Source organism: Ylistrum balloti, unplaced genomic scaffold, assembly GCF_031769215.1.
Source record: "Ylistrum balloti isolate Yb309-2 unplaced genomic scaffold, AGI_CSIRO_Ybal_v1 Utg369856, whole genome shotgun sequence".
NCBI lineage: Eukaryota > Metazoa > Mollusca > Bivalvia > Pectinida > Pectinidae > Ylistrum > Ylistrum balloti.
Genome location: NW_026782006.1, coordinates 1,254,540 through 1,267,001, shown reverse-complemented (window position 1 = coordinate 1,267,001; position 12,462 = coordinate 1,254,540). Strand labels below are relative to the sequence as shown.

The 12,462-nt window shown below is 39.9% G+C and overlaps 1 protein-coding gene across 1 annotated transcript in view; it reads right to left on the bottom strand.

Annotated features, from left to right (window-relative positions):
• Positions 1-2,463: 2,463 nt before the first annotated feature.
• The window catches only part of LOC132545741 (synapse-associated protein 1-like), a 92,688-nt gene continuing 82,689 nt past the window's right edge, over positions 2,464-12,462 (bottom strand). Inside the window, exon 8 of the mRNA XM_060209431.1 lies at positions 2,464-5,645. Coding sequence (XP_060065414.1) covers positions 5,509-5,645 — 137 coding nt within the window. The 3' untranslated portion in view covers positions 2,464-5,508. The remainder of the gene's footprint in view (positions 5,646-12,462) is intronic.

Sequence of the window (12,462 nt, the reverse complement as noted above, 5' to 3'; positions counted from 1 at the left end):
AAAGACAAGGAATGAAAGAGTTCTACCCTTTAAAAGTAATGTTTTTGTTACTTAGGTAACAATCGATTGCAAGTTCTTAGATTGGGTGTACCGTCAGTAAGGCCTGTCGGGAAACAGAGATTTTAATACTGACCACCAGGATCACCGATTCATTACAGAAATAAATCATTAGTGGACAAGTAAAAAACATCCACGCCAGTAACATCTCAACGACATGGAAATACATCTAAATTCACTTCAGAATACAATTAACTCACCCATAGGCTAGTTAAAAGATGTAACGTCTCCCAGCCATTTCCGTGGTCGGATGACGCAGTGATAACGCATTCGCCTTTCACCTAGCGGTTCGGGGTTCGATTCTCGGAACGGACGTGAAAAGGTAGGGGTCACCTGTCCTACAACGTGGGTTTCTCTCTCTCCCCCCTTCCGCCACGTCCCTACCGGGTACTCCGATTTCCTTCCGTGCTTATATCCAGGCCAACAACAGTGATTTAATTTTGAAATAATTTAGCAGTTATTCAGATGAATCGGAATACTGTAAGATGCTGTAGAAATACTTATAAAACTCAAAATACTATAGGATGCCCCAGAATACCAAAACCCTCAGCCAGTCAAAATGCTGTATGGTGATATAGAAATATTGTGTGCTACTCTAGAAATTCTGTATGATGCTCTACAAATATTGCATAATAGTACAGAAATACTGTGTAATATAACCAGGGAGTAAAATGGACTTAGAGAAATATCTATGATGTACTTTTTGAGAAATAGTGATAACAACATTTCAATGTCAAAATTCATGATGGCTGTCTCTCAGTCATTTCATTTTTCTACTCAGTACAAAATTAAAAATGGGCACAACTAGGATATCAAGGGGGGATCTACCCATGCAATTTGAGAATCAAAGATGGCCGCCTGTCATTTTAATTTTCAAATCAGTCTCATTGAAAGGGCACAGCAAGGGACCAAAGGGAACCTATACATGGAATTTAAGAAAGATCCATCCACTACTTAAAAAGAAGTAGTAACAGGGTGTGTTTTATGGATGTACTGTTATCTGTATAACCAATCCATCTGATGGAAGTTGGGTAAAAATGTATTTTCCAATCATAAACTATGATAACCTTTATCTTGGCCTAAAATAGATTCCACTGTCCAGGCCCCACCAACACATGATTCAGCTATAACCAAGCAACATTTCTGAAAATATCAAACTTGGTGGTTAGGTTTGGAGTAATCTCAGGTTACCTAAGTAAGAACAAAGTCTAATAAAGTTGTTTACACCAGGAAATATATTCCACTTTATTGATTTAATCATATGCAGAGAGATGAATGTCAGAAGAACTCATACAAGTAATGAAATGATGCCAAATACATTGTGATGAGACCAGGAAAACGCATGTGCTGAAGAAATTATGAACTATTACATAACACTAATCCCATCTACATTGTCTTTACTCCCAACATATCTCTTAACATATAGTAAAGGCTGTAGGGGACAAGCATGATACAAGCTTCATCAAGTATATATATACACACTGCAGTATACTTATATCAATCAATATTCTTTGTAACAACTGTGTAGACACTTTTTTACTGTCAGAACTGTGTGGCACTTTCCTGTCAGAACTGTGTGACACTTTCCTTTCTGAACTGTGTGGCACTTTCCTTTCTGAACTGTGTGGCACTTTCCTTTCTGAACTGTGTGACAGTTTACAGTTAGAAATGTCTTTTCATTGTTAGCACTGTGTTATTGTGACACCTGACTATCATTACTGTGTGACAGTAAACTAATATTTTTGTGTGACAGTTGATTGTCAGTACTGTGTGACAGTTGACTGTGAGTGTGCATGACTGTTGACTGTGAGTGTGCGTGACAGTTGACTGTGAGTGTGCGTGACAGTTGACTGTGAGTGTGCATGACTGTTGACTGTGAGTGTGCGTGACAGTTGACAGTGAGTGTGCGTGACAGTTGACTGAGTGTGCGTGACAGTTGACTGTGAATATCGCTTGACTGTTGACTGTGAGTGTGCGTGACTGTTGACTGTGAGTGTGCGTGACAGTTGACTGTGAATATTGTGTGACAGTTGACTGTGAGTGTGCGTGACTGTTGACTGTGAGTGTGCATGACAGTTGACTGTGAGTGTGCGTGACAGTTGACAGTGAGTGTGCGTGACTGTTGACTGTGAGTGTGCGTGACTGTTGACTGTGAGTGTGCATGACAGTTGACTGTGAGTGTGCGTGACAGTTGACTGTGAGTGTGCATGACTGTTGACTGTGAGTGTGCGTGACAGTTGACTGAGTGTGCGTGACAGTTGACTGTGAGTGTGTGTGACAGTTGACTGTGAATGTGTGTGCTTGACTGTTGACTGTGAGTGTGTGTGTCACTGTTGACTGTGAGTGTGTGTGACAGTTGACTGTGAGTGTGCGTGACAGTTGACTGAGTGTACGTGACAATTGACAGTTGACTGTGAGTGTGCGTGACTATTGACTGTGAGTGTGTGTGACTATTGACTGTGAGTGTGCGCGACTGTTGACTGTGAGTGTGCGTGACAGTTGACTGAGTGTACGTGACAATTGACTGTGAGTGTGTGTGACAGTTGACTGTGAGTGTGTGTGACTATTGACTGTCAGTACTGTGTGGCAGCTGTCTGTGAGTGTGTGTGACTATTGACTGTCAGTACTGTGTGGCAGCTGTCTGTGTGTGTCACTATTGACTGTGAGTGTGTGTGGCAGTTGACTGTGAGTGTGCGTGACAGTTGACTGTGAGTGTGTGTGACTATTGACTGTCAGTACTGTGTGGCAGCTGTCTGTGAGTGTGTGTGACTATTGACTGTCAGTACTGTGTGGCAGCTGTCTGTGAGTGTGTGTGACTATTGACTGTCAGTACTGTGTGGCAGCTGTCTGTACAATAAAAAAATTTGTAAAATGTTTTTTTCATTACATCACCTTTCAGATAATGAACAGTTTTCCCACTCATAACACACTGCACTGTTCAAATTAGCTGCATTTCCATATTTTCATACAATTAAATGATTCCAGCCACATTAGACAGTTTATCAGAGTCATTATCAACGCAAGAGATAAAAACTGAAGCAATGTATAACAGAATCTCTAAAAGAAAAGAAAATGCGAACAGACAGTAGAACCGGATGAATCTATTAATTTACAGACCTCATCTTTCCAATAAAATTAAAAAAATATCCAGTGTTCAAATAATTCTGAATGCATTAGTGTATATCATTTTTTTAATGTGTTCAGATTAATTAAGTTCCAATGTTTACAAGATTTGACATGAAAATATTCTAATATCCCTGTTGAACTGCAACAAGAACCTGATTCCAACATGAGGTAAGTGTTCCCTACCTGGTAGACCCCGAGTATTTACATAGTACGCCAAAAATGGGCTGTACCTGTCTTAAACCACAACCATATATTGATGGAAAACCTGAATGAAACCCCAAAATCTCCATTTCTCTTCTATCTAAGATAAATGCACTCATCTAATATTTAATGAATAAAAGCGATCAGTTTTAATCAATAACTAAATACAAGATAACATGTGTTATCAAAAAATTATAAAAAAATAACTAATAAATCAATTTTGTCTGATTCCTTTATGATATTTCACCAGCAAATCAAGTAGCTACAAAAAGGGGAAACAACTCATAATGATAGTAATTAAACCAAATTAAATAAACCATGTTTTAATAGGGACTTATAGAAATCTTGTACAATGTTTCAAGGATAGCTCCGTCACAAGCCCAGGGGACCAGAAAGCTAATGATTATAGCTGTACATTGTTACAGTATAGTGAGAAGAATTAGTTGTTCCCGGACATAAATAAATCTACACGTCATTAAATATTCACATCATATCAGTATAATATATGCAAATTATATATACAATTAGGTCGTGACCTTAGAAATACAACAAAATCTCTACAACAAACAATTTTCCTAAATATAAGTTGTGCTGACATAAGGTGTCACCCTACAGTGTCAGCCCTCCACTACAACTCTAAACCATGGGAGGATGGTTTAGGACAGAAACCGATTTGAGGTATAAGAATAAGGGTTTATCTATTTTTATATATTTTGTATTGATGGGAAAGCAAGTAAAAATTAATTTTGATAACTGAGGAGACTAAATCAGTCAAAATCTGTTCTGTAGTATGTCCACATAATAGTCCTGTAATAAGCCCATCCCTATATCAAGGAGATGGTGCTGGCTTCCGGGGCAGGATAAACACTACAGATCTTTTTATCATTTTAGCTTTATTATCTTTCATGTTAACATAAAAATTTCCTTGAGTTCCTGAATCACAATGTCTGGCAGTGATATCCTCCTCAACACCTGTTTACTAAGACATGCCAATACTGACCTAGATATTAATTTCAATAAAGGAAAACAACATCTAATCTGTATAAAATGGTTTATACTCGAAGCATTTTACCTTGACCTTTATTCCTTGATATATATTCAGTCAATAGGGAAGAAAAACAAACTCCTCAAAACAAAGTGTTAACCAAACATTCTAGTGATAATGACTATCAGATTAATCTCGTCAAAAACCTTGCTCAAAAAAAAAAAATTTACTGGAAGGAAACAGAAACAAAATTATCACAGTCATGGAAAATGTATTTCAGTATTGACCAGTCATTATACCCTCTACCAGAAAATAATTAAAAACTTGATAAAAAAACCTATTCTGTTGAATCTTTGCTTTAGTAAACAAAGTGTGTTTTCCCTCTGTTATGGCAATATAAGAACTGTAGATTTTCTCTGATTGCTGAAAAGGAAATATGATATGTTTGGTGAAGAAAAAAATTGGTCTGTATGACATTTGTCATGAAATCATATTCCTGCATCAAAAAGGTCTATAATAAATTGCAGGTCTTGCCTAAATAACCCCTACAATCTTCCTTTTCAAGCTGTATCTGTTTCTTTACTTTGAGTATTCTACTCTAATAAGAAAAAATAAAGTAAGAAAAATAAAGTTTCTGCTGTACTTGTAGGCATCCATAACACTGTTCACAGGCACTTTTTACCAAGATAATCAAACATTGATCAAAATCTGTTTCAAAACAAGTTTTTATACCACAACTGTTTGCTAACAAAACAAATCTCATCCTGACCAGTTCCATGTACACACACTTCACGTTAGAATAAATCTTATGTCCATTACTATAAACAGGTATATCTCATTAACTCTACTGCATACATGTGGATTACAAGGGCCATGTGATAACATGTTGATTACTTTATTTATAGTGAAGAATCATGCTTTGTAAACTGCCACACTTGACATCGCCTATCTAATCTTTAAACAGAATAACATGTAACTTAAACATCAGGTACAGAAAACAGAACAGTGAGGGATTTAACATAGCTTCACTGATCTTTCCAAAAACCATTGACCCTTTCTTTCTTCAATAAAATCTGTAGGATCTGAAACAGATGTTGAATGATTTCTGAGGTCACGACAACGTGTCTATCACAGCACTATCACATAGCCTTGCTCTCCTGTTCAATCTGTTGTAGTATTTCATTCTCTATATCCCCGTCGTCCAGCTCTGTTCCATCATTGACCATCTCATAGTCCTGTAATTCCTGTTGTAGTTCTCGCTCCCACTGTGGGATGTCTACAACAAACAAAAGGATTCATTACTCATATTGATCAGGTTATATATATTAATGCCGTAACGGACAGACAGTGGTTTGAACTTTGACCTTTTATAAAACAAAACCATTACGATAAGGTAATACACCAGCTGTTGTAAACTTTGGGAGACTTTAAAGAGAGGCTGTGTGACAACTATCAGCCCTTTTGTACAAGTTTTGGTCTTGACAAGAAGACGGCATGTAAAGGTGCAACATTCCGAAACAAATAACTGCAATTTACTTGCCAGCATTTAGGTAGATATATGCACAATTAGGTAAATTGGAACAAAAGGATAGTGTGTCTTCAAAGTGATGCTTTCAATTGATCAAAACTTGTAACTTGTCATCAGCTGAAAGGCAGCAAATCTTAATCAACAAATCTGTTTGGGATAATTGATGTACGCCTTTCCAGTCAACTTTTACCACTGCTATTAAAAACCCAACAAATTAGACAAATGTTTTCAAGTCAATAAAACAGACACCAAATCAGCCAATCATCTTATAGTAAATAAAACAGACACCAAATCAGCCAATCATCTTATAGTCAATAACACAGACACCAAATCAGCCAATCATCTTATAGTCAATAACACAGACACCAAATCAGCCAATCATCTTATAGTCAATAAAACAGACACCCAATCAGCCAATCATCTTATAGTCAATAAAACAGACACCCAATCAGCCAATCATCTTATAGTCAATAAAACAGACATCCAATCAGCCAATCATTTTATAGTCAATAACACAGACACCAAATCAGCCAATCATTTTATAGTCAATAACACAGACACCCAATCAGCCAATCATCTTATAGTCAATAAAACAGACACCAAATCAGCCAATCATCTTATAGTCAATAAAACAGACACCCAATCAGCCAATCATCTTATAGTCAATAAAACAGACACCCAATCAGCCAATCATCTTATAGTCAATAAAACAGACACCCAATCAGCCAATCATCTTATAGTCAATAAAACAGACACCCAATCAGCCAATCATCTTATAGTCAATAAAACAGACACCCAATCAGCCAATCATCTTATAGTCAATAAAACAGACACCCAATCAGCCAATCATCTTATAGTCAATAAAACAGACACCCAATCAGCCAATCATCTTATAGTCAATAAAACAGACACCCAATCAGCCAATCATCTTATAGTCAATAAAACAGACACCCAATCAGCCAATCATCTTATAGTCAATAAAACAGACACCAAATCAGCCAATCATCTTATAGTCAATAAAACAGACACCCAATCAGCCAATCATCTTATAGTCAATAAAACAGACACCCAATCAGCCAATCATCTTATAGTCAATAAAACAGACACCAAATCAGCCAATCATCTTATAGTAAATAAAACAGACACCCAATCAGCCAATCATCTTATAGTAAATAAAACAGACACCAAATCAGCCAATCATCTTATAGTCAATAAAACAGACACCCAATCAGCCAATCATCTTATAGTCAATAAAACAGACATCCAATCAGCCAATCATCTTATAGTAAATAAAACAGACATCCAATCAGCCAATCATCTTATAGTCAATAAAACAGACACCCAATCAGCCAATCATCTTATAGTCAATAAAACAGACATCCAATCAGCCAATCATCTTATAGTCAATAAAACAGACACCAAATCAGCCAATCATCTTATAGTCAATAAAACAGACACCCAATCAGCCAATCATCTTATAGTCAATAAAACAGACATCCAATCAGCCAATCATCTTATAGTCAATAAAACAGACACCCAATCAGCCAATCATCTTATAGTCAATAAAACAGACACCCAATCAGCCAATCATTTTATAGTCAATAAAACAGACACCCAATCAGCCAATCATCTTATAGTCAATAAAACAGACACCAAATCAGCCAATCATGTTATAGTAAATAAAACAGACACCCAATCAGCCAATCATCTTATAGTCAATAAAACAGACACCCAATCAGCCAATCATCTTATAGTAAATAAAACAGACACCCAATCAGCCAATCATCTTATAGTCAATAAAACAGACATCCAATCAGCCAATCATCTTATAGTCAATAAAACAGACATCCAATCAGCCAATCATCTTATAGTCAACAAGAGATCCCAGAGGGATCTTGGCGCCCACCATTTGAGGATCTGTTTTCAGTCCTTGAAGATTTTTTTTTGTTTGTTACAGGTGTTGTAAATGTTCATGAACTGGTCTTCATTGAATGTACTCAATGATGGCACAAGATATTTTTTATTAAGCACCTATTAGCAAATATCATTTGAAAAAGATCCCAAAGTATTATTAGATAGCAGTCAGTTACAGGTGGATAATGGACAATATGCTTGTGCTGTATTACTGTCGACATCCAAGATGGCTGCCTGTGGGCCACCTTGATTTCAAATCAGTCCAAAAAAGGTACAATGCACAACTAGGGACCAAGGGAAACCAATATCTATGAAATATCAGAAGGATCCATCCTGGACTTCCTCAGATATAGCAGTAACTAGATCTTACTCTCAAAATCCAAGATGGCTGCCTGTCAGCCATCTTGATTTCGGATCAGTCCAAAAAGGTATAATGCACAACTTGGAACCAAAGGGAACCTGCATATGAAATTTGAGAAAGATCCATCCAGTACTTTCCAAGAAATAGCAGTAACAAACTTTTACATTCAAAATCCAAGATGGCCACCTGTCAGCCATCTTGAATTCGAATCAGTCCAAAAAAGGTACAATGCACAACTAGGGACTAAGGGGAAACTGCATATGAAATTTGAGAAAGATCCATCCAGTACTTTCCAAGAAATAGCAGTAACAAACTTTTACTTCCAAAATCCAAGATGGCTGCCTGTCGGCCATCTTGAATTCGAATCAGTCCAAAAAAGGTACAATGCACAACTAGGGACCAAGGGGAAACTGCATATGGATTTGAGAAAGATCCATCCAGTACTTTCCAAGAAATAGCAGTAACAAACTTTTACTTCCAAAATCCAAGATGGCCACCTGTCGGCCATCTTGAATACGAATCAGTCCAAAAAAGGTACAATGCACAACTAGGGACCAAGGGGAAACTGCATATGAAATTTGAGGAAGATCCATTGAGTACTTTCTCAGAAATAGCGGTAACAAACTTTTACTTCCAAAATCCAAGATGGCCACCTGTCGGCCATCTTGAATTCGAATCAGTCCAAAAAAGGTACAATGCACAACTAAGGACCAAAGGGAACCTACATATGGAATTTGAGAAAGATCTATCCAGTACTTTTCCAGAAATAGCAGTAACAAACTTTTACTTCCAAAATCCAAGATGGCCACCTGTCGGCCATCTTGAATGCGAATCAGTTCAAAAATTAATGCAGAATTGACTCCCTAACACCTCAGAGATGACATTCTATTTTTTCTGCTATCATTCACTTACACTTGCTGCACCCTCACATTATGGTGAATGACCACTTCCCACATACAACCCCAACATTATAGTGACTGACCCTCCTGGCATCCAGTTCCCAATATCATTGTGACTGAATCGCCCCACATACAACCCCAACATTATAGTGACTGACCCTCCTGGCATCCAGTTCCCAATATCATTGTGACTGAATCGCCCCACATTCAATTCCCACATTATAGTGACTGACCCTCCTGGCATCCAGTTCCCAATATCATTGTGACTGAATCGCCCCACATTCAATTCCCACATTATAGTGACTGACCCTCCTGGCATCCAGTTCCCAATATCATTGTGACTGAATCGCCCCACATACAACCCCAACATTATAGTGACTGACCCTCCTGGCATCCAGTTCCCAATATCATTGTGACTGAATCGCCCCACATTCAATTCCCACATTATAGTGACTGACCCTCCTGGCATCCAGTTCCCAATATCATTGTGACTGAATCGCCCCACATACAACCCCAACATTATAGTGACTGACCCTCCTGGCATCCAGTTCCCAATATCATTGTGACTGAATCGCCCCACATTCAATTCCCACATTATAGTGACTGACCCTCCTGGCATCCAGTTCCCAATATCATTGTGACTGAATCGCCCCACATACAACCCCAACATTATAGTGACTGACCCTCCTGGCATCCAGTTCCCAATATCATTGTGACTGAATCGCCCCACATTCAATTCCCACATTATAGTGACTGACCCTCCTGGCATCCAGTTCCCAATATCATTGTGACTGAATCGCCCCACATACAACCCCAACATTATAGTGACTGACCCTCCTGGCATCCAGTTCCCAATATCATTGTGACTGAATCGCCCCACATACAACCCCAACATTATAGTGACTGACATCCTGGCATCCAGTTCCCAATATCATTGTGACTGAATCGCCCCACATACAACCCCAACATTATAGTGACTGACCCTCCTGGCATCCAGTTCCCAATATCATTGTGACTGAATCGCCCCACATTCAATTCCCACATTATAGTGACTGACCCTCCTGGCATCCAGTTCCCAATATCATTGTGACTGAATCGCCCCACATACAACCCCAACATTATAGTGACTGACCCTCCTGGCATCCAGTTCCCAATATCATTGTGACTGAATCGCCCCACATTCAATTCCCACATTATAGTGACTGACCCTCCTGGCATCCAGTTCCCAATATCATTGTGACTGAATCGCCCCACATACAACCCCAACATTATAGTGACTGACATCCTGGCATCCAGTTCCCAATATCATTGTGACTGAATCGCCCCACATTCAATTCCCACATTATAGTGACTGACCCTCCTGGCATCCAGTTCCCAATATCATTGTGACTGAATCGCCCCACATACAACCCCAACATTATAGTGACTGACCCTCCTGGCATCCAGTTCCCAATATCATTGTGACTGAATCGCCCCACATTCAATTCCCACATTATAGTGACTGACCCTCCTGGCATCCAGTTCCCAATATCATTGTGACTGAATCGCCCCACATTCAATTCCCACATTATAGTGACTGACCCTCCTGGCATCCAGTTCCCAATATCATTGTGACTGAATCTCTCCACATACAACCCCAACATTATAGTGACTGACATCCTGGCATCCAGTTCCCAATATCATTGTGACTGAATCGCCCCACATTCAATTCCCACATTATAGTGACTGACCTTTCTCACAACCCATCCTTACATTATGGTGACTGACTGCTCACATCCACATTATGGTAACTATCTCTCCTCACATCCCACCTCCACATTATGGTAACTATCTCTCCTCACATCCCACCTCCACATTATGGTAACTATCTCTCCTCACATCCCACCTCCACATTATGGTAACTATCTCTCCTCACATCCCACCTCCACATTATGGTAACTATCTCTCCTCACATCCCACCTCCGTATTGGAGAGTGACTGACCGTCCCCACATCCGACTTCCACATGATAGTGACTGACCGTCCCCACACTCCGTATTGGAGAGTGACCCCTCCCCACATCCGACTTCCACATGATAGTGACTGACCGTCCCCACATCCGACTTCCACATGATAGTGACTGACCGTCCCCACATCCCACTCCCACATCCCACCCCCACATCCCATCCCCACATTACAGTGGCTGACCCTTTCCACATCCTATCCTCTAATTAAAGTGACTAATCCTCCTCACATCCCATCGAAAAAATTGTAGTGACAGACCATCCCAACATCCCAACCCCACATTAAAGTGACTGACTCTCCCCATATCCCAATCCTACATTATAATGACTGATTCTCCCCACATCCCACCCTCATATGATAGTGACTGACTCTCCCCACATCCAAACCCCACATGATAGTGACTGACCCTCCCAACATCCCACCCTCACATTAAAGTGACATACCCTCCCAACATCCCACCCTCACATTATAGTGACAGACCCTCCCAACATCCCACCCTCACATTATAGTGACAGACCCTCCCCACATCCCAACCCCACATTAAAGTGACTGACTCTCCCCATATCCCAATCCTACATTATAATTAAAAAATTTCCGCGTTTCGGAGAATAGCGGAAATTTGCTATCCTATAGTTTCGGTCACGTACATATGTACGCAAGGCGTGCAAGGCAGTGTATCTGACCAACCGGGAGACTGATTGGCGTGCCACGTGGAGTACTAGGGTACCGACGTGCACGTGAGGGGTATATTGGGTATTCATTCTAGCCGCGGACTTCCAAAGCGTTGACTGCTGTAGTTATGGAGCCGACTCAACAAGGACCAAATATTTTGCAGCAAAGCGATATGCTGTCACAGTTTCAATTGCCCACGACAAGAGCTCCAGGAAAGTCAGAGGGATTTTTCGGAAACTCAGTTATCAAAAATAGCTGAAATGACCTTGGACACTCATAAATTCAAGCGTAAGGGGAACGAGGAACAGTATAGGATTAATTCCAAGGTGGTGGTGAAGCTTAAGGAAGGCCAGTCCGCTCTGCAAGAAAATCCTGCCTCAAATACATACACACAGAGAGCTTCGGAAAAAATTGTAGAAGGTATGGAGCTGTTTGTTCACAGGCAAAAACTTATTAAGTTGGCCGATTCATCAGAAACAGGTTGGCGGGTTGTCGAGGAATACGAGACTAACACCCTAGCTTCCGATTCGGAGGACGAAAAGCGCATCATTCGGGCAGAAAACAGAGCTCAACGTAAGGCCAGGACCCAGAGGTTATTCAGAGGCAGACGTGTTTACCCTTATGGAGCCCCACGGCAGCACGTGTTGGAGCAACGGGATGTCCTAGTGTCGAAAGCCACGCCCCCTCCTAACCAGAGACCCGGACTGTGTTTCAGC